We start from the raw sequence: 24894 nt of genomic DNA on the forward strand, positions 1-24894 counted from the left end.
TGGGCACTTCTGGGCAGGATGGCCATGGGGAACAGCGGTGCTCCCCATGCCGGGCTCGCAAGTGAGGGACAAGGGGCACCCAGTGAGGCCGAGCCTGGCCAGCTGGCACTGGGGAGACTGCTGCTGCAGGCCTGGATGCTTTGCTTCATGCCCCACCTGGGCTGCACATCTCCGGCTCTGCTGGACTGCGGTGCCAGTGCTGGGCCACTCTGGCATTGTTTCCCCATGGGACCCAACTCTCCAGGCCAGGGGGCTGTGAGCATTTCTGGCTGCAGCAGCAGGGCTGGGGGAGCAGTGTGTGACACAGGGTGGGAGAGCACTGAGCAGGGGCTGTCCCCACGCCCCGCGGCGTCCCCCCCATCCCCTCCGCGTGCTGATCCCACGCGTGCCTCCGGCGCTCCCCGCGCTGCGCGGCACCAGGAAGATTTGTAACTTAGCTCTGTTATCCTATTCATGTGGGGTTTAATAAATGAGATTTTAAAAATCCCTGTGTGAATTAACACGAGTTGCTATGGCGACATGGGCCCCAATTTAGCCAGTGGAGTACGAGTTTGTGGGGCCCGGGCCGGCCATAGCGCACACCGCACTCGCTTCCCGGGCATCCATAATTGATAAGGTTGTCTGAAAGTTACGCAAATCAGATGCAGGGATTTGGCAGCAAACTCTTTCCCTCCCTGTCCCCTCCTCCCCAGTGCTACCTCGAAGAATTGTAGTGACTTGGCGTTTTCCCCTCGGCTCCTCAGCTTGGGCGCTGTGGGACCGGACGAGGCCCTGGAGTGTCTCCAGTGGGGTATGTGCCTTTGCTGCACCATCCCCATCCCAGGCACCTGGGGTTTTGGGCAGCAGGAGATGGGGCTGTCCTGTGCTTTGCAGGGAGGCTGCTGTTCATCAGCCATAGTGTGTTGGAGCGAGCTGGCTCCTTCCCTGCCAGGCTGGTGCCACTGGTGGCATGTCCACTTTGGAAATGGCTTCTGCACGGCACCCACCTGTGCTGCAGGAGGGACCTTTAACCAAAGGCCGGGCTCCTCTGGCCCAGCTGCGTCTCCTGCTGGGCTGGGGAAGGTGTGGCAAGGTTGCCCCATGGTGCCAGGGTGAGCACCCAGTGTGGCAGGGGGCTGCTTGTGCATGGCTATGTCCTGTGGGGCTGTGTTACCCACTCCGTGCCTGGCCCTCAGTGCCATCCTGGTCCCCCAAGCTGCTGTTGGGGCTCCTGTCCCTGTGTGCCACTGCAGCTCTGGGTAATTCACTCCCAGACGTCTGGGGCTGGGTGAGCCATGGAGCCTTGCACTGGCTGCACCCTGCTATACCTGGGTAACCCATCTCCACTGCCTGGGCATGCTGGTGGTGAGGTGTGGGCAGCTCTTGGGGTGCCCCCACCCTGGCTGGGAGAGCCCCGTTGCTGTCTGTGCCGGGCTCTGTGTCCATGTGCCACAGGCAGCACTTTGGGGCTGATCTCAGCCAGCCCTGGTCCTGCTGCTGTGCGTGGGGAGCAGGTCCTGCTTTGGCAGGGGGGTTGGACTCGATGATCTCTTGAGGTCCTTTGCAACCCCTACAATTCTGTGATCCTATCCTACCCTGCCCAGGAAGGGACCCAGCCTTGCTGGCACCACTGGTGCTGTGCTGGCCCCACAGCTGCCTCCGGCCATGCTCCTATGCACGGGGCAGGCAGAGCCTGCTACAGGTGAAAGGACCAGGACAGGAGCCAGGCAGCTCCTTGGAAGGGTGCACATGGTGCAGGCAGTGTGGGCAGACTGCCTGGGAGTGGGCAGCAGGGAAGAGACCCCAAAGCTCAGCAACTATCCCCAGACTTGTCACCCTCTGGGACGCTGCCATGCCACGGGGACCCATCCTGGGATGCAAACTGAACTGCATCATCCGGGTGGTGTTGCTGCTTCACCAGTGCTCCAGGGTGCAGGGGCAGCAGGAGGCAGGAGCCAGACCCCTTGGGGACACGGGCTCCCTGGGCAGGGCCTCACTGGCTGCCACCCACCCTCCAGCGCATCCTCCTGCGCAGCGGCCAGTTAATTCTGGGGGGTTTTTTTGCCTGCATTTGATTGCATTAATAATCTCCTCTGATAACAGTATTTAATAAAAACCAGGCTAATATGGCGCAGTTAGGAAATGTCTTTGACATTTTACAATTCAATTTCCATGCAGTAAAAGGCAGGGCAGCTGCAAATCCAATTGTGGTGCAGTGCCCAGGGCGCGCGTGGCCAGCAGCCGCTGGAGCTGCCTGGTTCCCCCAACTCTCCTGTAATGCAGGAAACTTCCCTGGGCAGCAGCTGCCCCTAATGGCTCCTGCTGCTGCTCCCCAGCCATGGGATGCTGGGGCAGCCCCCTCCTTGCTGCTGGGGAAGCCCATGCAGGAGGGATGCAGATGGTGCACAGCAGGACACTGGAGCCCCTGGGTGGTACTGGCCTCTGAAACCCTCATGCCAGGCAGGATGTCTGAGGGCAGGGAGGGTCTATGGGTCCAGATCCTGTGGCAGCTTGGCCAAGCTGGTGGCTGCAAATGGGTGCTGGGCCCTTTGTGCATCCCTCATCCTGTGGCTGGGTGCTGTTCCCTGATGGGGTACACGGGGTGATGCCGACCTGGGGCGGTGCTGGCATGGAGCGATGTTGGTGCATCCTGGGCACAGGGCCTGAGGGCCATCCCCTACGATGGTCAGGGCTGAGCAGCCATGCTGGGCTTAATGGTGTGTCAGCAGGTCCCTTATAAACTTCTTGGGGTTTCTAGCCCGCATGTGAAACCTTGCTCCCAGCAGGACTTGGCAGGCGGGCGCAGGCTGGCGTGTGCCAAGTTTCCTTCCAGAGGGGGATTATTACTCAGCCTGGAGTGACATCTAGTTATTTTACATTTTCTTGCCTCTCTCTCCAACTGGGTTGGAGTTGTGGGTGCAAACCCTCCTCTGCACCCCCACCCCACCCCCTTTCCCCTCCCCAGTGCAGCTCCTGCTTTGGGGTCCCTACCCACAGGGGATGCTGCAGAAGACCTCAGAGCTGTTGGCCACAACCACAGAGGAGCAGTGTGGCCGTGGGCCGGTGGCTCCCCTCCCAGCTTGAGGCTTCCTTGCTGACCTGGATTTTCTCGAGTCAGTCCCAAATTCACCTGGCTTGACACCAATTAGCCCTTTGCCGGTGGCAGGTGGCCCCTCGTGCCCCGGGCTCTCCCAGGGTGGCTGTTTCCCTGTACAAGGACCTTGGGTGCCTGTGCTGCTGGGTGCTGTGGTGCTCCTTGATGCCGGGTGGGATGATGCTTCCAGGGATCGGCCAGAGGATGTGGCAGGGCCAGGCTGCATCCAAGGGTGACGATGCAGTGAATGCTTGGGATGCTGGTGCTGCAGCAAGGCTGAGCGCACCCCAAAACCCCTGGGTACACTTCAAACCCCCCTCCACAGCTGCCCCCTTCCCAGCCAGCCCAGCTCAGTTTTCCAGTAGCCAAGCTGGCGTCTGGCTCCTCTGCCCTCCTCCACCACACTCCCTTTAACCCTTCCCTCCCCTTCCCAGCTGCGGGAAAAGTTGTGATGGAACCACCCCTCTCCCTGACTCCACATGCCTGTGTGTCCCAGGCCCTTTCCTCTTCCCCCTGTGCCCATGGGGCCCCACTGGCAGCTCCATGAGCAGTGGCATGCTTGCCCCTGCAGCGGCAGCGCCCATGGATGGTGGCTGCACAGCACTGTGCCAGAACGCAGGAGGGTGCTGGAGTGATGGAGGGTCCTTGCGCACGTGGTGGGTGGGACCTCCGGTGTTACTGGTGGGATGAGCAGTGGAGGGGACCACCTGGCTCCGGGGCGATGCCCAGGGCTGTGCTTGTGTGTGTCTCCCTCCTGGTGCTGATGCAGGAGCAGCGTGTGCTGGGAGCAGCGTGTGCCGCTGCAGCCGGACTGGGCATTGCCAGGGCTGGGCACTGCTGGAAGACCTGAACACTGGCCATGAACCCACCTGCTGCCCTTGCCTTTTGCAAGTGTTCAGGCACAGACAGGACTGTGTTGGAGAACTAGTTGGCTGGTATTTAATGGATGATGCTGTTACTGCCAGGCTAGGCTCCCATGGGTGAGGGCAAGGGGCTGGGGAGCAGAACCCACTCAGGAGCTCCTCAGCTTGGGCTGATCTGCACAGACACTACTGCTCTGGCACCACTTTGTGCCTTGGCTGTGGCCAAGTGTGCCACGATGAGGAAGGGCTGGTCACCAAGCTGGTGTGCAGTGCCCATCTCTACCTCTGCCCCAGGGACTCACTGCCCTGGTCCCTTCTCCCCAGAGGGATGGGGGCCAGCACAGCCTGTCCGGTGCAGGTGTGATTGTGCAGGCGGTCTGGCTCTTTGTGCTGGGCTGAGAGGGATCTTTAAGCCATAATGAAATGTTAATAGTATTTTCTAACTCAATACAGGAGTAGAAAATGAGGTGTTTAACACGGGGCTCCACAGCGACAGGAGCAATCAGCCTGAGAAATGGGAAGCTGGGGATGCAGCACCATCCTTGGCACAGCCTGATAGCTCCATGCTGCTGGGCTTGCGCTGGTGATGGATGGGTGCTGGTGCCAGGCATGAGCCACCCAGCCAGGAAAGCACGGTGCTGAGATGGTGCTGGAGAGGCTGGCGGGGTAATGTTGGGTCTGCTTGGGTCTCCTTGGCTCTCGCTGGCAAGGTCATTGCCAGCCACCTGGTGAGGGCCAAGCAGATCGAGGTGACTGGAGGGCTGGTGTGTCCCACCATGGCCCTTGTCAGCAGGAGATGGAGTAGGTTGGAGCTGCCCAAGCAGCTGCCACAGGCATGGCCCAGGCACTGGTTCTCGGATCATCATCCCCATTGCTCTGCGCCCGTGCTGCTCTCCCAGCACGTATCCTGGAGCAGCCCCGTGTGTCTGTGTGCCTGTGGGTGTGCACACACGTGTGTGCATGCAGCTGGCCCTGCGGGTCCGTGTGTATCCCCGTGCATCCATGTGCAGGCGTGTGCCTGCGGCATCATGTGCCCATGAGCATCTGCCCCGCGCACCCATGTGCCCAGGGCCATCTCTGCTGGCTGTGTCGGCCGCGTCTCCTCCCTGGCCTGGCGTGGGGCTCGACGCTGGGGACGGCTCTCAGCAGCGGCGGTAGCAGCCGCCGGCTGATCCCTTCCAGATGCGGCTGCTGGGAGCCCGGCACCACGCCGCCTCCTCATTTGAGGCCCCCGTAGGTTTTCAGTCCGTGGCTGCCGGAGCCGTTGGAGCAGACAAAGCAGCCGCTTGCCCGGCTCCTGCATTGCAGCTGGGCTGTTTACAGCACGCTCCTCGCGGCTGTGCGGCTCCGCAGCAGCTCATCTCCCGGCTGTCCCCGCTCCGGCGTGCGCAGATCCTGGGGCTGTCTCAGAGTGAGCTCCAGCTCCCACAGGGATGGGGCAAGTGGTCCTGCACCGCCCCTGCCATACCCCTTCCCCCAGTGCCCGCTGTGCTGAGGACACTAGGGACACTGGGATGGGTCCTGCGAGCCCAGCCCAGCCCCTGCAGTGCTGCGACTCCGTGCTGGGCTCCAGGTGCTGAGGGCAGTGGCACGGCATCGCCTGGCTATGCATCCACATGCTGCCCATCCGCCCTGGCAGGGCCCATCACCGAACTGCCAGCCCATGTGCACACAGAGCTGCCTGTTGTGCCCACACAACGAAAGCCACTGCCGTGCGGAGGGTGCATGGGTGGGCACAGCACGCTGGCACGCATGGAAGCCATGCAGATGAGGACAGGTGATGGCACTAAAGGTGCTGCGTTTAGACCCCAGGGCCTGTTTTACCTGTGTATGGTGCAGGAGCTGCCTGGACTGCAGCTGGGTTTGTGGGAAGCCAGATGATGGCAACTATCTGTTAGTTGATAATGCCTGAAGATGCACAAAGCTACTGGTCCTTCCCTCCAAGCCAGCGTGGCTGGGGTCTATCCTCCCAGGGGTCCCTGGGCACACAGAGCAGGTGTGGAGGATGGAGACAGGACCAGGAAGGTTCATCTCTGCCCCCGGGGTGGAAGCAAGTGGTGCCATCGTCAGTCCCTCTCTGCTCTCATGTCCTGGGTAGCCTCTGCCTAAGCACTGAGGATGCCCAGGGCCAGCTTTGTTGGGATGCAGATGGACAGGCTGGTGTTGGCCCCAAGCAGACACATCTTGTCCCCTGCCACAGCAGCCTTGCCGTGCCAGCGGTGACTCCTTCCAGCCAGGCTGATTACTGAAAATTACCTGTTTGCTGCCACCCCAGCACGTGGGGAGCAGGCTGTCAATTAAGGCTCCGTGGAAGCGGCACCAACATGTATTTCCGCAGAGACGTGGGTGGGCGTACGGCTGGCACCGGGCCAGCGGCGACTGGTGCGGCGGGGCTGGTGTGATGCGTGGTGCTAGTCCCCCAGGGCTGAGCACGGCACCCCAAGTCCCACCTGTGGGGCTGGAGCTGGCACGTGGCTGCACATCCCTGGTTGTATGGGGCCGGGTCACCAGCATCCTTCGCGCGGCAGAGCAGCGTGGTGCTGCGAGTTATTCAAGGGTCAGCAGGTTTGTCGGCAGCCTGGAGTGGACAGGAGGCTGCTGGGACTTTGCAGGCAAGAGAGAGACCCCATGCTGGGAGGGAGCCCCTGCAAAGGTGGGGGTTGCCTGGCTGAGCCCCAAACCAGGGCTGGGGGACACCCCAGGGGAATCTGGCTGGTGCAAGACTCGTCCGGGCTCCACGGCACCACGTGGCAAAGGTCGGGTGAGGATATGACTTGGTGATGCAGAGAGAGCAGGGATGCTCACAGTAGCTGCTGGTAAAGCACCACTGCCCTGGCACAGCGCTGGCGGGCACTGTGGGATGCTGTGTACCCTGGCCAGCTCCAGCCCTATGGTTTTAGCTGGTAGACTCTGCCTGGGGTGCACCCACACTCCTGGTCCCCATCTGCCCCAGCAGCCGGCAGGGTCAGCCCCTCATCCTTCCTTGGAATCAAAAAGTTTCCTTTTTTTTTTAAAAAAAAAAACAATTACAGAGGAGTCCCGTTGCCTCTAGAAAGCTGCATTTAAGTTGCTTCATCCCGGCCCCAGGGGACAGCCCTGTGCTGCTGCAGCACCGTGACTCAGGCTGCCACAGCCTATTGATTTTGAAGTGCAGATTTCTCCGCTCCCGGGGGAAAGCTCCGCGTGAGGGCCGGGCATCCAGAGCACCAGCAGGTGTGCTGGGCATAGGGCCAGCATTCCCCAAAAGTGCTTTGGGATTTGGGGAATGGCCTGTGATGGGCACCAGGGCACCCAGCTGTGGGTATCCAGTAGTTGTGGGGTGTCCAGCTGCAATGGGGTATCCGGCTGTGGTGGGCAGAGAGTGTCCGGCTGTGGTGGACGGTTGTTATCCAGCTGTGATGGGCACTGGGGTGTCCAGCTGTGATGGACAGTAGTTGTCCAGCTGTGATGGGCACTGGCCATCCATCTGTGCTGGGCACAGGGCTGCAGTGGGTCCATCCCATCCCTGCTGCCTCTGCCCCATGCAATCCCTTGCCACGCAGCCAGCAGCCCGCAAGCTTCCCGGTGCATTATTTATACAGTCAAAATTGATCAGAAGATGATAACGGCTTCATTAGCATCTGAACATCGCGCCGGCCTTGGCGCTTAACATGACCTTGGCTGGAGGAGTACAAGCCTTTTGCTGTCTGACAACGGTGAGGACCAGCTCCCCGGCATCCCCATCATCACCAGACCCAGCTGGGGCTGCTCTGGCCACCTCTGTGGGGTCCCCACGGAGGCACTTGTGTGGGCAGAGCTCATGGCCAGCTGCCCGCAGACATGCCCCTGTGGGGACCCCATGGCAGGGACCCCATCCTTGCTGCAAGGAATAAGACCACTCGTGCCAGGGCTCCTCGTGCAGCGAGTGCTTGCAGCGCCCGTTGTTTGCGTGGCGCTCGTCAGCAAAGATATAATTAAGAGCAGCTATTTTGGATGCTTCCTTTATCCGGCAGCTCACGGCGATGCCACTGCAGGGTCCTCTCCTCCTCCTCCTCCTCCTCCTCTGAAACAGGCACTTGGCTTTGCTATGAATGTCTTCCCTGTGGGTACTCGGTGTTGTTCTGCTTGTGGGGTCCTGAGGGTCCCCGTTGTGCTTGGGGACACGCACACAGGGGTCCTGGAGCAGAGGGGAAACAGAGTCAAGGATGGTGGGACTGGAGGGGAGGGGGAGAGCTGCAGTGGGGTGATTTGGGGGAAGATTTGGGGGGACATTGCCCCAGCTTGTTTACTGCTGCCACTGAACTGGGGAGGGGGGGTGGGGGGGGGGGGGGGGCAGCGACGGCTTTCCCCTCATTAAGTAGATGTTGATTTAGAGGAGGCTGGAGCCATCTGCTCAGAGCAGCCGCCCTCTCCCTGCGAGCTGGCGCAGCGCTGCCGGGGGGGAGCTGGGCGAGGATGTGCTTCGTCAGCGGGGGCTTGGCCGGGAGCCCCTGCACCCCGGCCGGGCATCGATCGCTGCTGGCGCTGTGCTGGCTGCAGATGCAGGGGCTGGAGCACGAGCATGCTTATGGGCGCTGCATGGCCCTGCTGCTGGGAAGGGAGAGGAGCCCCCCAGGTCGCTGAGGAGTCTCACCATGTGGAGCCATGGCCGCAGACACATGTGCAGAGACATGGGGGTCTCCCTATGGTGGGCAGCAGAATGCCAAGAGCAGTGGCTGGGCATGGGGGGGTCTCCCCGTGGTGTGCAGTGGGATGCCTGGAGCAGCGGCTGGGCATGGTGCGGGGCTGCAGAGGGGGGTCAAGGGGACATGCAGCCAGACATTGGGGTTGGGCAAAGTGGGTCCCCCATGCACGCCCAGCCCTGCACGTGCATCCGGCTCGTGCGTCGCCTGCCATCACGACGCCAGCCCGGGGCTGTGGCTGCTACGGGGCTGGAGACGCAGGCCGGCGCGTGGCCGGGGAGGATGGGGCCAGCAAGGAAGCTGGTTGCCCTCACTGCACGCGGGGCGCCGGGCTGAATTCGAGCGTGCACTTAGCTACTGTGAGCTCTGCGTTCAAGTAAAGGCATTTCTGGGAGTAGTGGCTGGGCTGAGCTCCCCGCGGCAGTGTTTACTCGCAGCAGACGCTGTTTATAGTCGGTGTCTATGGCAGACGGCTGCGGCTACCGCTGCACGCAGGAGCTGTGGGCTGGAGCCGGACTTGGTGGTGCCGGGACTCACCAGATCCTGCAGTGCAGCACATCCCCCTATTCCTGGGACTGACAATGTGGCCCTGCCTGACCCTGCTCAGCCCTGTCAGGCCCCTTGGGATGCTCCCGGGGTGCAGGTTGCTCTGAGAGCCTTGGGGGAAGCCATGGCGTAGGGTTGGGGTGCAAGGGGAGCAGGATCCAGGGCACCTCCCCATGCTCCCACGTGGCACAAATATCACCTGAGTGAGCAAGGAGGGGATGCTGAGGTGTCCAGAGAGCATTGGTAGGGCTCAGGCAGTGTGAGCAAGGGCTGCAGTGCTGAGGGTACCACTGTCCCCCTGTGTGGCAGCATGTGCCTGTGGCCCTGGTGTCTGTCCCTGTGCAGCCAGGGCAGGACGGTGCTCATGAGAGCTGGGTGCTTGCTGTCACCCACCCAGCTATCCTGGCAGGGACAACAGCCGGAGGCACACACGGTGCCTGCTAGCAGCATGGCTGTGCAGGAGCCCCGCTCTCCTCCCCGCCGTGCCCGTCTCCTTTTGTGGCCGCTGTTTTTAATTGCCAGTGCTCTCGGCTCTCTTCGCTCTCCCTTGTTAGTGGAGGAGTTTTCCTTGTGCTTCCCAGCCATTAACATGCTCTCCTGCTGCCCCCAGACAGGCTGCAAATCCCACACTGCAGCAGTGGGGCTGAGGTAACCCGGGGCTGCGAATCCGGTGGCATTCCAGGGCACCCATCCTGCTCCCTGCTCCCGGGAACCACAAGCACCCAGTTGCAGCAGGCACGTGCTGAGGGCCCGGTGGGGCTTCAGGCTCCAGCTGCAGTGCTGCACCCTCGGCACGGCTCTGTCGTGCCCCATGCCAGTGCTGTGCTGGACAAGCATCCCTCTCCATTACAGGAGAGGCTTAATTGGGTTGTGGGACCATGAGGGTTTTGCTTGCAGTCCCTTGGGAGCTTTGGTGGTGATGGCTGGTGTGGCAGCCTGCTGCTGGGACGTGGGACCACCCAGCTGCTCCTCAGGGGACCCTGTCAGAGCAATGCTGCACCTAAAGACCTTTCCCCACCAGCGCTTGATGCCACATCAGGTCCTGAGCTCGCCGCAGCCCGGCATGGGCACCGGCAGGCTCCTGGCCACTGCCAGGGCTTTAACGAAAGTCAAACCGCTGCACGGCTGGAAGTCACTGACTAAGCACTTGGCACGGGCATTGATGGAAGTGCTAAACAGATTTTGGCAGCCGCAGCCTCTCCTGCAGGTGCAGGGAGGAGAGATTCGCTGCGATGGCGTGTGCAGTTGATGCTGGTTTGGCCAGAGCCGGGGGCTGCTGGTGCCCACCCAGGGATCAGCATTGTGGGGCGCAGTGGTGATGCTGTTGGCCTCCCCGCTGCACCCCCACGACCCCAGTCCACAGGCATTGCCCCATCCCAGCCCCTTGCTGGGAGCAACCCGTGGGAAAGGCCAGGCACTGCAGACCTGCTGACATCCGTCCGTCCGTCCGTCTGCGAGGACCGGTTAGCCAGAGCGGGGCCCGTCTCGGGGCCGGAGATTGGAGCCAGTGCCGGGCATGGTGCCGCTCCTGCGCCTGCCATCTCCTTTTGTCCCCTGGCCATTTGTGTCCCTGGGGGGCAGCTTGGCCCCCTTCTCCTGGGAGCTGCTTCTTGGCGCCGGGTGGCAGCGGAAGCGGTCCTGGGCTCCTCTCCATCCGCATTGAATGGCACTTTTGTTGGGGAGCCTGGCGGCAGCTTGGGGCTGCCGGGGACCTGCTGCGGTCAGCCCCGGTGCTGGGGGGCTCTGCCTGCCAGCGATGGACAGCCCTTCCCAGGGGAGCACAGGGATGCTGTGGGGGAGATGGGATGTCAGAGGCTGTTCCTGGGGTCCGGTCACCAGGGATTTGTTGCTGAGGTGGTTCACTAATGTGTCAAATGAACAGCATGAGCTGCCACGTCACACAGAGGTGGGGCTGGTGGTGGGGTTTTTCGATGGAGGGAGGGGGAGTAGGGCTTGCTGAAGGGACCCTGCAGTGCCCCCCTCCTTCTCCACATGCAGGGGTCCATATGGTGCCCCTGTCCCTCACAGTGCCCAGGGGAAACCATGGTCCCCTGTCCTTCTCTGTGCTCTGGGGACCCCACAGAGTCCCTTCTTGTCCCACAGCCATCCCGTGGCACCATGTGCCAGGAGGAGAGGCTGGGGACCTGATAGACGGGGGCTGATTGTTGTGGCTGTTGAGAAGCCATCCTCCATAGCTCCTGCCTCTTGGCACCGGGCTGCATCATCGTTAGCAAACATCCTGAGCTTGGGCTGTCAAATGGGCAATGGAGCACGGGAGGGAGCCCGTGCTGGGTGCCAGAGAATCTCTGCATGTGCAAGGAGCAGCCTCTGCCCTGGGCATTCCTGGGACGATCCGACATGGGTGGCCCGTGCAAGGGTGGCTCAGCACTGCATGGCTCCCCAGGCCCGTGGGTCCTTCCCGCTGCCAGTGCCCCCAGCGTCCAGTTTGCTGACCCCCAAAATCACTGAGTATCGTGCTGGGATGCTGGCAAGGAGGCGTGGCGCTGGGGGAGCAAGCAGGGCCGTGGCTATGGCACACAGAGAGCATCCCTCTGGCCCCATCCATGTCTCCCTTCCCTGCCTGAAGTTGCCCCTTTGTCCTGGTTTTGGTGAGGATGGAGTTAACTGCTTTTGTAGCAGCGGGTGGGATGCTGTGTTTGGGAGTTAAAATGGGAGCAGTGCTGGTAACACCCTGATGGTTTTAGTTGCTGTCAGACAGTCAAGGACTTTCTCAGCTCTTCATATTTCTCTATTGATGAGAAAGGAGGGGCGAAGCCAGGACAGGTGACCCAAACTGGCCAAAGGGAGTATCCATGCCAGTTCCATCCTGCCCATTATAAAGGGGGTGATGGGAGGAGGGGGCGGCTCCAGGACGCGCAGTTTTTGGGGGACGGTCGGGGTCTGGGACGGCTCTGGGTGGCACGACCTGAGCTGTGGGTTGGGTCAGACACTGCATTGGGTATCAGCAGTTCCATAGATTTTTTGCTCTGAAGTCCTGTCAGCATTGTTATATTTTATCTTTCTGCTGTTCTAGTAAACTCTCCTTATCCCAACCCACGGGCCTTTGGTTTCTTGGCTTTGGGGTTGTTATTTGCCCCTTCCTCTTCCCTTCCCTTGCCTCAGACCCGCCCCCCTCCCTCCTCCCCTGCTCTATCCCTTTAAAGAGCAGGCAGCTGCGTGGCTCTCGGCTCTCAGCTGGGGTAAAACCACGACACCCTTCCAGCTGGGTTCCTCACTTGTCCCTGGCGTGCTTCCTGCTGTGCTGCGGCGTGAGGATGACCGACCCTCCTCCCTGCCGGGCCAGGCACCCTTCACTGACTGGTTTCCCACCCGTTTGGAGTCCTGCCGGTGCCAGGCTGCAGTGTGGGTCCCCAGCCCAGGGCTCTGCCGTGCTGCAGCCACCCTCTTCCTCCTTCTCCTGCTCTGGCTCCCCTCTGGGGAACTGGAAGGAAGAGCAGGCTCACTGGAAAGCCTGAGTGGCATTTTTCAGCTAAATCTTATGTAAATCTGGCTTTCGTCCTTGTTCGTGGTGCTAATTGGATTGGCCCGAGGCAGTTTATTTTCCCACTCAGGCAGATGCAGGGTGGGAGTGGGACAGTGCTGGGGGGCCAGGGGGGCCAGAGGAGGATGCTGAGCCCTCCGCTCTGTTGAAGCGTTGGGGCTGTGCCAAAACCCCAGCAAAGCAAAGGAGCTGGGGAGGGAACCCAGGCAAACCCACTGCATCCCAGGTGTTTGGAGACCCTGGGTGCTGGGAGAGGCCCTGTGCTCTGCTGCCATCAGCAGGTACCCCCCCACACTCCAAGCCCTCCTGCCGGCAGCTGCCCACGGGCTCGGGCTGCGGAGCTGCAGGGAGCCAGAACCTTGGTGGGGAAGGAAACCTGGAGCTGCAGCTGCATCACTTCCCTGGTGCACCCCAGGGCCCTGCCCCAGCTGCCTCCCGCTCTGCTAACTTGCTGTCCCCTTCCCTCCCTCCCAGAGCTCCTCGGATCGGCAAAAAAAGTCAACGTCAACTTCCAAGACACCGACGGGTGAGTGGGAGCCCCGTGCCTGCACGTGGTGGGGTGCTGGGAGCAGGGGGTGTGCATGCTGTGGGGAGCAGGGTTGCACAGAATGCAGGGAGCAGGAGTCTAGTGTGTCTGCACGGGCACGTCAGGCTCTCTGGAGTCATGCAGCCGGGGTCCAGCCAGGGGCCCCGTTAGCCAGGGTGGATGAGGCATGGTGGAGCCAGCAGGCTTGCAGCCACAGGCGTCAGAGCTGGTGGGAGGTGAGGGCTGAAAGGCAGAGGGAGAGCCCTGCCCCATGTCTCGCCGGCTTCTCCCCGGCTCTTCCCACAGAACTGGGGTTCTGCAGGTGCTGTGTGGGGAGCAGTCCCGTGGGGCACCAGGTTGGTGGGCCATGCCCCCGCCGGGCTGTGGTGCCCGTGGGCCACTTTGCAGCTGGCACCCAAGGGCAGGGAAGGGTCTGCAGGCTCAGCCCCTGCTAATGAGGCCACCGCTGCAGGAAGGCAGCCGGAGCCTTGCGGAAGAGGAGGGGGGCTGCGGTGGGAGCGGGGAGTGGTGCTTGCAGGGCTGGGAAGTAGCCACCCCCTTTGGCCCCCAGCCCCACCCCCCCCTATTGAGTACAGTGGCAGGGCATGGGGCTGGGCAATGCTGCTTGGTCCCTGGGGATGGCTCAGCTGTGGGAATGGCATGTGAGCAGAGGGGCCGGATAGGGTCAGGAACGGAAGGGCAGGCCTGGGAATACACAGTCACAGCATCCCAAGTCCCTCCTCATCCTCACTCCCTAGTAGGGCCCCGGCGGCAGCTGGGTGGTGCCAGTGGGCATCCCCTGGTACCCGCCAACATATCAGCTCTGCCAGCCCACGTGTGTGCACGTGTGCGTGAGCACGGGTGCACACAGGCGTGTGGCTGTGCAGCTGAATGAGCATGTGCATGCCAGTGTGCCTCTGAGTGTGAGCGAGCAGGGCAGCAGGAGCCCGTGGACATGCCTGGCAGTGGTGGGGCAGGTGTAGGGCACTGCTTGCACAGGACAGGGGCTGGAGGGTATGATGTGGGCAGGGTGAGGGGTATCACTCCACAGACCACCTCGTACAGCGGCTGCCAGAGCCAGCAGGTTGCTGGACGGCTGTGTGTGTGGTGGCAGGGCTGAGAGCTGCAGGCAGGGCCCCTACTCACACCCTGCCTGCAGCTCTCAGACAGCTCGGAGGGTGCAGGAGCAACCCTGCAGCAGAGGAGCAACCTCCAGCCTGCAGCGCTGCTCCTGGAAAGAAACATCCCTTGAGAACACACAGGGCAAACCCAGGCTCCAGCCAGCATATTCTTGGCCCCGCTGCCAGCTCACTGTGACAGCTCAGCCAGCCCTGGCACTTTTCCTCAGTTTCCCCATCTCCGCCGTGCTTGCTGATTCCCGAGCTGGTGTGTGCTGGGGGTGGGCGCTGTGCCGGTGACCCCACGTTCTCCTGGGGGAACAGTGCCCTGCACAGCACGCGGCCTTTGCGGCCTACTGGGCCGTACTGGGGGAAGCCCCCGAGGCAGCCTGGGAGAGGGCTGCGATTTGCACCATCTTGAGCGGATCTGAGCAGGGCGCCGGAGCGGAAAATGTTGACATTTCCCAGGCAGACGTTGGGGATCGGCCTCCTGCACGAGCTGTCTGCTTGCATCGCTGCTCCCGGCCGCGGATCGCAGGCGGCAGCTCCGTGGGGAACGTGGTGGTTGAAGCCTGTTCCCCAGCAGGGACGCGTCCCACCTCAGCTGGGGGTTCCTGGAGATGGGGGGCGGGCAGGATCGCTGCCCCACCATCCATCTCTCAGGCACCGGGCAGCCACAGGGACCAGCAGGTCCCGCTGGGGTCCGCAGTCCATTCCCACATTCCCGTGACACCAGGGTGGCCCTGGGGATGGGACAGGGGTACCGAGTGTGACCGGGGCCTGGAGCAGTAGGGTGATGGGTGTAAGCACAGACACGCAGCGGATGCCGCTGCCGGGAGCAGCAAGTAGGTCAGCTCCTGGCCTCCTTCCCAGCAATGAGCCTCCCAGTCTGGCTGGTCCCAGGCGCTGTGAAAGCAAAGCGGGGTCTGGCACTATTGGGCCAGGGGCTTTCCCTGCCCCACAGCAACCCCCAGCACTGGACAGGGGCACTGCTGCCCCCTGGCAGCCTGGGGACCCCCATGCTGGTGCCTGCAGTTGTGCTGCCAGGGCCAAGCTGGGAGAAGTGGGTCAGCAGGGAAGGTGGCTTCTTGGCACAACCCACCCCAAACCCAAGGGAGCCCCCTGTACCTGCCCTTCCCCAGACTGCCCTGAAACTGCAGCATCCCCAGGAAGTGCTTCACCTGCACCCATCTTGCTCCAGCATCCCCAGGTCAGACCCACCAGCCCCCGCTCCTGGCTTGCTGGCATCCCCAGCCCTGCATCCCACTGTGTGGATTGAGGGGGGAGGTCTGTTCCGAGGCTACAGTGCTCCAAGGGAAGCTAAATAAGGTGATGGGCTGGAGAGCAAACCCACATCTACCTTGGCACATCCACTCTCTGGCTCTTGTTGCATGCCAGGACACGGACAGCTCATGGCTCACTTGCAGCTGGTCCCTGTGGCAGCTCTTTGGGTGCCCATGGAAGGATGGAGGGGGGTGTTGCATGGGAAACTCAGGGACATGTGCATATGTGGGGGCTGTGGAAGGCAGAGCAGGCACCCTAGGGTGCCACAGTGGGGCTGTGGAGGGCACAAGGACACGAGACCCCTGACGTTACGGCTGGTTCCCAGGTTCTCAGCTCTGCACCATGCAGCACTCAATGGCAACACAGAACTCATCTCACTGCTGCTGGAGGCGCAGGCTGCGGTGGACATCAAGGACAACAAAGGTAAGTCCTGGGGCTCCTGGCCATGGCCTGCCACCCCCTCTTCTCCTGCCTACCCTGTCTGGGTGCGTGGGGACACCCCAAGAACACTCTGCAGGCTCTGGCCGGGTGCGTCAGCATGCTGGGGGAGCTCACAGCACGCCTGTCCTGCTCGCCCACAGGCATGCGGCCCCTGCACTACGCGGCTTGGCAAGGCAAGAAGGAGCCCATGAAAATGGTGCTGAAAGCGGGTTCCTCTGTGAACATCCCATCAGATGAAGGCCAGATCCCCCTGCACCTGGCAGCGCAGCACGGGCACTATGATGTGGTACAGCCGGGCCGGCAGTGGGGGGTGGCAGTGGAGGGAGGGGGTTCTGTGCCACTCTCCTTGCCCCCTGTCCTCACTGAACTGGGGTCTCGCTCCTCCGCAGTCGGAGATGCTCCTGCAGCACCAGTCCAACCCCTGCATCATGGACAATTCGGGGAAGACACCTCTGGACCTGGCGTGCGAGTTTGGCCGGGTCGGGGTAAGTTTTTGCAGCACCAAGACCCCCCAAGAGGAAGACTGGGAGGGGACAGGGGTGCAACGAGGTCACTGGGGTACTGGAGCAGCCCCCGGGAGGGATGGCATTGGGGGCCTAGAGTGCTGTGGGGAATCTCTGACTGCTTGAGGAGGGGCAGAGCAGGGAGGTGGGGGTCGGGGGGGGGGGGGGGCACAGCCCTGGCAGGCGGCTGAGCTGCCCTTGCAGCCCTGCTCCGTCTGTGTTTGCTGAGCCAGGTGGTCCAACTGCTCCTGAACAGCAACATGTGCGCGGCGCTGCTGGAGCCCAAGCCAGGGGACGCCACCGACCCCAACGGCACCAGCCCCCTGCACCTCGCCGCCAAGAACGGCCACATCGACATCATCCGGTGGGTGCGGTGGGCAGGGAGGGCAGCACCCTACCCCCCCCCCCGCCCCCCCCTGCCTCTCTGACCCCACCATCTGCCCCCAGGCTCCTGCTGCAGGCTGGCATCGACATCAACCGGCAAACCAAGGCGGGCACGGCGCTGCACGAGGCGGCCCTGTGCGGCAAGACGGATGTGGTGCGGCTGCTGCTGGATGTAAGGCCCCCCCCAAACATCCCAGGGGGTGCCTGTGGGATGGGAGTGACCCTGTGCATCTCTCCTGGGGAGTGGGGGTCCCCAGGGAAGGATGCTCTAAGGCTGTGAGCTGTGCACTTCAGCTGCTGGCCTGAGGGTGGGCTGGGGGGGGGTCCCCACAGGTGGCAGAGCAGAGGGCAGCCTCCTCCCAAGCCCTCTCCATGCCATTGCAGAGTGGGATCAACGCCCACGTCAGGAACACCTACAACCAGACGGCTCTGGATATTGTCAACCAGTTCACCACCAGCCAGGCCAGCAAGGAGATCAAGCAGATGCTGCGGGGTAGGGGCGCTGAGGGGTGCAGGGGGGCTGTGCCGATACAGGGGGCGGGGGGGGATGCTGTGCTGGGGGTGGCAGCACCCGTGGTGGGGCTGGGTGGCCGGCGACGCTCCCGCTCTGTCCCCGCAGACGCCTCCGCCGCTCTGCAGGTCCGGGCGGTCAAGGACTATTGCAACAACTACGACCTGACCAGCCTCAACGTGAAAGCCGGGGACGTCATCACTGTGAGTGTGGCTGGCGGGGGCCGGGTGGGGGTCAGGGGTGGTGACCCTGGCCGCTGACCCCAATCCCTGCCCACAGGTGCTGGAGCAGCACGCGGATGGGCGCTGGAAGGGCTGTATTCATGACAACCGGACCGGCAACGACCGCGTGGGCTACTTCCCCTCCAGCCTTGTCGAGGCCATAAGCAAACGAACAGGCAAATAATACCCCACCCACCCCACCTGCCCCCACAGGGCTGCTCCTAAACCTGAGCCCTGGGGAGCCCTGTTTCAGCCTGACGGTGCCAGGGGGTGTTGAGGGGTGCAGCCAGTGAAGCCAAACCAGGGCGATGCCCCCGTCATGCATGTGGGGGTCGGTGTCCCTGCCGTGTGTGTGGGGTCAGTGCCTTCGAGTGTGTGGGGTCAGCGTCCCCGTTGTGCATGTAGAGTTGGTGTCCTTGTTGTGGGGTTGATGCTTCTGTTGTGCCTGTGGGGTTGGTGCCCACTCGGTGCATGTTGGGTTCGGTGGTGGTAGCCCCGGGGGGCTCAGGGGAGAGCCCTGGGGCCAGGCTGACACTGGGCTGGGGGAGCCATTGGTGGTGCCACGAGGTCAGTGCATGAGGAGAGCTGGGGGCATCACTGTGGTTTGAGGGGGGAAGGTGCAGCGGTGGGGCCACGGGACTTGGTGCTCGGGGTCTGAGCAGGGAGGGTGGGCACTGGTGCCAGGGACCCGGCGCTGCCCCACAGGGACCCTCTCCCTGGCCAGGGGCCATCTCAGGGACCAGACTCTGCTCCCCTCCCCTGCAGCTGCCTGTCCCTGTCCCCATCCCCATCCCCATTGCTCTAGGCTCCCAACGGGGCATGTGGTTCCCGGGATGGCCCGTGGCTGTGCCAACTGCCAGGAGTGGCACGATGGGGCTGGTGCCTCTGTGGGCGGTTTTGTGGGCCCCTCATCGACTGGCTTGCTCTCCTCCAGCAGCCATGTGCTGCCCAGCTCTGTGCGATCTTGGGGGCGGCCACATCTCAGGGGTGCGGGCAGCGAACGGCGACTCTTGAACCTGCTGTGGAGGTGCTGTGTGCCGGATGGGCCGGGGCAGAGCTGCCCCCCAGGTGTGGGTCATGTGCCAGCACCACAGGAATGAGGTCTGGGCTCCTGGGATGCAGCCCACTCCGTGGTGCTGTTTGCCAGAGTGTGGGCTCTCACAGCCATCCCCTCAGCTGCAGCCCTGGGCCCCGTGCAGCGGGGCAGCAGTGTGGGGTGCAGGCAGCGGCTGCACCGGGCTTGACTGGCTGAGCACAGGGGTGCTGGTGCTGCAGCCCCCAGCCCATCTATGCCTGCAGCCCCCCTTCCTCCTGAGATGCCCTTGCGGGGAGCAGGACCCCTGGCAGTACAGCTGCAGGAGCCCCATGGTGCTGGAAGCCCTATGGCGATGCTGCTGCCTCAAGCATGGGGCTGCCCTGTGGCATCCAAGCCCTGCTGGGAGCCATGGCGGGTCTGCAGGATCTGCCCGTGGGCCGTTCCCCGCTGCCAGGCCGGGTCCCTGCGCTGAGCTCCTGCTGCTGCTGCTCCTTGGCTCAGCTCTGCATCGGTTGGGTCTCAGTTCTGGCTTCTCCATGTTCCTTTGGTTGCTTTCCTTGTTTGCTGCTTTTTTTTTTTTTTTTTTTCCTTCTTTTTTTTCCCCCCTCTTTTTTTCTTCTCCTTTTTTTTCTTTTGTGTTTTTTCCTTTGGTGGCGCTGAGCGTGTCTCTTATTATTTTGATTCTTTTCATTTTGTCTCTTGTTATGTTTTATTATCAGGTTCATGGGAGACTGTAACAATCCCCCAACACTACCAAAAGATCCCGCTCCCGGCTTACGGGGCTGCTGTGCTAAACGGTGACGCCTCGTCCCATCCGTTCCATTCCCTGCCTCCACCTCCACCTCCACCACCACATTCCCATCAGACTCTTTTCAGTTCCTTTGGCTATCACAGGCTCTCCCCTAGCAGTGCCGACGAGCCGCGTTACGGACAAGGTAGTTCACCGCTCGCTTCGTGCTCTCGATGGATTTCTTTCTGTTCCTTTAACGTGTGTATCGAGTCTTCTCTCTTTCTCTCTCTCTCTCTGCCTGGCCTCTCCCCCTTTGCCATGACAAGGCGTGTGCCCACGGGCGCACGTGTGCACATGCAGGCGCCTGCGCGCGGACGCGTGCATGCGTGTGGGTGTGCATGCAGGAGGGGTGTGCATGCACATGTGTGTGTGTGTGTGTGTGTGTGTGCGTGTGTGTGCATGCGGGCAGGCGTGTGCAGGGCGTGCACACGTGCATGCCGTTGGCCCCCTTCCCCCTGCACGCCCTCTCCAGCGCTGCCCTAGCGCTGCCGGCACGTCCCGTCCCTTCTCCGCCATCCCAGCAGTGAGGCAGGGCTGCAGGAAGCACCGCTGCCGGTTCTCCGCACTCTGCCCATGGTCTCTGTTCTCCTGCCTACCCTGGCTGGGTGCATGAGGACCTCCCCCCCCAAAAAACAGTGCCTTGGGGCACTGCTGGGCAGCACGGTGCCCAGCTGGGAGCCATAGGAGGAGGCAGATTTGGGTGCAAGGACCCTCTGCCTGCTGCAGCCTCCCATTGCAGGGTGTTTGACACCCACTGAGCCGCTCTGACCAGGTCAGGGCTGTGCTCGGAGTGGGAAGGGGCTGCGGCAGGCTTTTCTGGGGGGTAGTCTTGGGGCTGGCTCAGGGCAGGCAGTGCCCGGCTGCCCCATGGGGACTGTCCCCACAGCACGGGCAGGTGATGGGTGTTGCAGGTCCGTGCATCAGGAGCACCCAGAGAACAGGTATTTGGCCAGGGGTTTGCAGGGGTGCAGCCTGTGTTGTGCCCCCGGGGGCTGCTTGCTGGGTGTCTGTGGGGGGGTCTTTTGCACGGCGGGTTGTGTTGGGAGAGCGCTGGGCCAGCCACACTTGTGCCTTGATGTTGCCTGTCTGCCAGTGATGGGGACAAGGGTGCAAACCTTCTCCCTTGTGCCTGCCTGGGCAGCGCTGGCTCCCCAGCATGAGCACAGCACGTGTGGGGCAGGGACCTCCCAGCCCCATCGTGGCACAGCTGTCTGTTCCCCCCTGTGCTCCACCAGTGAATTGAGCACCTTGGACCATCTGCCCCTGCTACGGCCCAGCCACTCTCGGGGCGAGTGGCATAAGGGCTGGAAGGGGCCTGGGCAGCGCCGGGGTGGCAGTACCCTATACCTGGTGGCTGTTGATGGGGCTGGGCTAAGGTGGGCTACTCTGTGGCTGGTGGTGGGGTCGTGGCAGCACCGGGCCTTGCGTGGCTGTTGTCCATCTCATCTGATGCTGTTGGAAACCTCGGGCTCAGCGCTGGGTGTCCCCAGCCCACCCTGGTACAAGCGGGACCCAGCAGAGCCGGGCAGCGGGATGAGTTGGTGGAGGGGTGATGCTTTGGGGGTGATCCTCAGGCCATGCCCCGCTGGGGTGGCCAGATCATCTCACCTGCTGCTGCATCACCCCCCTGTTACCAGCTGCCGTGTGGACCTTGCGGCGTGTGAGGGGTTCAGCCCGCGGAGCCTGGCCCCACATGGCCCCTGTGTTTCCTCCTAGATGGGTGCAGGCAGCTCAGGGGCACAGCCAGCACTGCCTTGGCTGGGGGACAGTTGGACGGGGACCCTGGTCCCCACTGCTGGAGTTTGCCCTGTTCCCTTACATCATGTCGTGTCCCCATGGTACTGGGATAACATCTCCATCTCCCTCTGGGGCTGAGCCGGGGCACTGGGACATCCTGCCTGGCTGGCGGCAGGGAATGTCCTGCAGTACAGGGTCCGGGGGCTGGTCACTGCCACCCCATGCCAGCTGCTTGGTGGGCGGAAAGGCCCCTGGGGCAGCGCTGGCACCCCTGGGCATGGCCATGGCCAGGGACCCTACACCTTTGCTGTGGGGTTTTCCCTGCTTGCAGCAGCGACAGGCCCCGGGGCCATGGGTTGCACTGGTGCGAGCCCGAGCGCGCAGAGCCACACATGCCTGACAGGTGCTCTCTCTACTCTGCCACCAAGGGTCTCGCGGGGCTGACATGAGCCCGTCCCACCTCTCGCCGTCGCAGGGTGGATCAGCCACACCGGCTCCTGTGGAGGAGATCTGGGTGCTGCGGAAACCCTTTGCAGGTATGGTGGGTGCGTGCTGCTGGGAGCCTCCCTGTCCCTGGGGAGGGGCTGATAGGCAGATGGCAGTGGCTCTGGGAAGAGCATGCCTGCAGTGTGGTGTCCCCTGGTGTGGCTGTGGTGCTTGGTGCCCTGATGGCATCTCCTCTCTCTGCACAGGTGGCGACCGCAGCAGCCTGGGCAGCACAGGCAGCGTGGCCTCTGCCCGCAGCTCGGGGAGCGGACAGAGCGCAGGCAGCGGGGCACACGCCCTGCACGCTGGCTCTGAAGGCGTCAAGGTAAGGTGGGCCCTGGCGCAGCCGCGCCAGCCTGCGGCAGCGCTGGGCTCCAGTCCCCACACTGGTGCTTGTCCTGGGGCAGCCATTTGCCACCTTGGCACCTGCCCCAGTCCCTGCTCGGGCTGTGGGGGCCTCCTGGCACCCAGTGTGCCACCGGCCATGACCATGGCCAACAGTGACTACCAGCATGGCCCCTCCCCTCCAAGATAGCCCTGGCTGGGCCCACACTCAGCCCTAAGCATGGTGTCATGCCAGGCTGGGCAGGTGCTGCCGGTGTGCTCGGGGCCTGACTGGCAGTGCTAGCAGCCTGCCCAGCCCTGCTGCCACTCAGAGAGTGCCTCTGTGCTGCACGCTGTCCCTGGCACGCTGCATCTCCTGCCTCCATTGCACGCTGCATGCTGCTGCCAGCGTGTTGTCCCCTGCACCTTGCATGCTGCCCACGGCAGACGGGTGTCTTGTCGCTGGGCTGAGGAACCCGTGAGCCCATCCTCCCTGGCATCCTGCCTGCAGTACGCCAAAGCAGGCTGGGCAGTGGGGTCTGTGTGTCAAGCCAAGCGCTGTGCTGATGGCCATGGCAGGGGGGGGTGGGTCTGTGTTGCAGGTTAGGTGGGGAGGGTCCTGCAGCCCACGCTGTCAGCCTGAGCTGGGTGTGCATCAGTCTGGATTTGGGGTGTCGTGCCGCCGCGGGCTCCCGCTGCCTGCAACGCGCCATCTGTGCTGCTCCCGCTCTCCCCGCCGCAGCCCAAATCTGCTGCACCCCTTCCTGCCCACCCTCACCCGGGCTGGCGGTGGGGTGGCTGCCGCATCGCCCACCGCATCCCGCATCCCCCACCATCACCCACGGCACCCGCATCACCCACCATGGCACTCAGCCCCCCCCCAGCTCCCACCGGTTCCCCCCTCAACGCCTGCCTGTTCTCCCCCCTTCCCGGGGTGTTTTTCAGCTGCTGGCAACGGTCCTTTCCCAGAAGGCTTCTGCGCAAGAGACTGCCGTGGGCGATGGGCCGGCCAAGGCGCAGGACATCCCCGCAGGTGGGTGCCCGGCTGCCGGGAGCAGGAGGAGCCCTGGCCCTGCCGCGGGCGTGCCGTGCATCCAGGGAGCTGTCTTTTTTTTTATTGCCACGGCACCCGTCACCAGAAGGAAAACGTGTGGGTAAAAAATGACTCTCTCGCCTTTCGGCTGCTGCCAGGCCTTCTCCTGCCTCGGTTAGTGGGGGCCCGAGGGGGGGGGGAAGGGGGGGCGGGGTGGGAGGGGGCGGGGGGAGCGGCGTGGGCGGGCGGGGGGCGGCAGCGCTCCTCCCCGGCCCCTTTTCTTCCCTGGCCCCCCCACCACTCCTTCTCAACCCCCTACCCCCCCCACCTCCGCCTCCTCATCCCCCGTCAGCCCTGCCGGAGACTGAATCGGGGTCTCCCCTGTCACCGTCGGTGCCGTCCGGGGGGCTGCGGGGGGGGGGGGGGCTGCCCTGTCTGCGGGGGAGCACGGCCGCGCTGCGGGAGCTGGAGGGGGGGACGAGGTGGGGGGACGGGTGCAGAGGAGAGATGCACATTCAAGGAGGATGCACACGTGGGGGGTGAACGAGTTTGGGGATGCCCCCAGGGCTGTGGAGATGCACATGCCGGAGGGGGGGTGGAAACCCGGGAAATGGGGGATACACACACACTGGGGGTGTACACACACACACACACACACACACACACATGGTGGGGGGGGGATGTACACACACAAACGGGGGGGGTTGCCTACACACACGGGGTGGCGGGGGCGGGATGCTGGAGAGATGCACATGCAAGTGGGATGCAGCCATGAGGGTGATGCACATGGCAGAGGGATGCACATGAGAGGAGGATGCCCACGCGAGTGGGATGCAGATGCCAGGAGGATGCGCGGCGCACGCACACACACACACACACACACACACGAGTGGAGGATGCAGTTGTCAGTGGGGGGAAGGGGATGGTTCTTGCTGGTCCTGATTACAAATATGAGGCAGAAATTTCTCAGCAGCCCTTGTCAGCCCCATGGCTGCCAAAGGCCCCAGCTGGAGGGTTGGTGCAGCAGGGCTGCCTGGGTGCCAGTGCGGGGGTCCCAGGGCAGCTTGTGCCAGCCTGCCCTCCCCAGCCAGACCCTTTGCTGTGGGGCACAGCAGGCAGGTGACCTCTGTCCCAAGTTGGTGGTACGGCCAGAGGAGTGGGGGTGTAGGGCTTTGGGTAGCAGGTCCCTTCTGGATCCTGCTGCTCTGGAAGGTGGGAAGCCAGGGAAACCAACTCTGCTCCTCCTGCAGCTGGCCATGCAGGTGGAGGGCATCGTGGCACCCTGGCCCCTGGCTGGGCTGGGGACTGCCTGGCCTGGGGTGCTCTGCTGGAGTCAGGGTCACTCTCCCATCTCTGCTCTGATCCTGCCAACCAGGGGGCTGTGGCTGTGCCATCCCACCCAGGGCAGGGGCTTGGCTCCCCACCTCATTTGGTCAGAGCCCGAGGGCTGTGCGGCCCCAGCCCCGCTGACCACTGCCTCTCCGGCAGGTTCATCACGGTCACAGAGCGTGGCCAGCTCCCCGTATGCCCCCCAGACCCCCGCCGAGCCCCAGCTGAAGAAGATGGAGCCGCCGTCGGAGGGGAAGGTGAGCAGGGAGCACTGGGGAGGTGTGGGGAGCCCCACAGTTAAGTGTAATGTTGGGTGACATGGGCACGGCCACGTACGGGGCCAGTACCCCTCTCCCCGTGGCTGCCCTGTGATGTGACCACCAAGGCTAGCGTGGCTCTGGGTGCTGGCCAAGCCGGCAGTGCCCGTGGGGTGCTGTGAGCCAGCGGTGTGAGTCATCCCTGCGGCTGCTGCCCCCCCAGCTCCCCGGCACCAGCCCCCACGCAGCCCCTCTGTGGTGCTGGGTCC

The 24894-nt window shown here is 63.3% G+C and overlaps 1 protein-coding gene across 1 annotated transcript in view; it reads left to right on the top strand.

Moving 5' to 3' along the window:
- CASKIN1 (CASK interacting protein 1) overlaps positions 1–24894 on the top strand; it is a gene marked incomplete at both ends in the record, with an annotated part of 30875 nt that overhangs the window by 1805 nt on the left and 4176 nt on the right. Inside the window, 14 exons of the mRNA XM_084271116.1 lie at positions 13120–13171; positions 15899–15996; positions 16155–16300; positions 16404–16499; positions 16751–16881; positions 16965–17073; positions 17286–17394; positions 17521–17615; positions 17692–17809; positions 19389–19604; positions 21625–21732; positions 21889–22007; positions 22952–23039; positions 24528–24625. Coding sequence (XP_084127242.1) covers positions 13120–13171; positions 15899–15996; positions 16155–16300; positions 16404–16499; positions 16751–16881; positions 16965–17073; positions 17286–17394; positions 17521–17615; positions 17692–17809; positions 19389–19604; positions 21625–21732; positions 21889–22007; positions 22952–23039; positions 24528–24625 — 1583 coding nt within the window. The remainder of the gene's footprint in view (positions 1–13119; positions 13172–15898; positions 15997–16154; positions 16301–16403; positions 16500–16750; positions 16882–16964; positions 17074–17285; positions 17395–17520; positions 17616–17691; positions 17810–19388; positions 19605–21624; positions 21733–21888; positions 22008–22951; positions 23040–24527; positions 24626–24894) is intronic.

Source organism: Gallinula chloropus (genome assembly GCF_964237585.1).
Source record: "Gallinula chloropus genome assembly, chromosome: 15".
In the NCBI taxonomy this organism is placed as follows: domain Eukaryota; kingdom Metazoa; phylum Chordata; class Aves; order Gruiformes; family Rallidae; genus Gallinula; species Gallinula chloropus.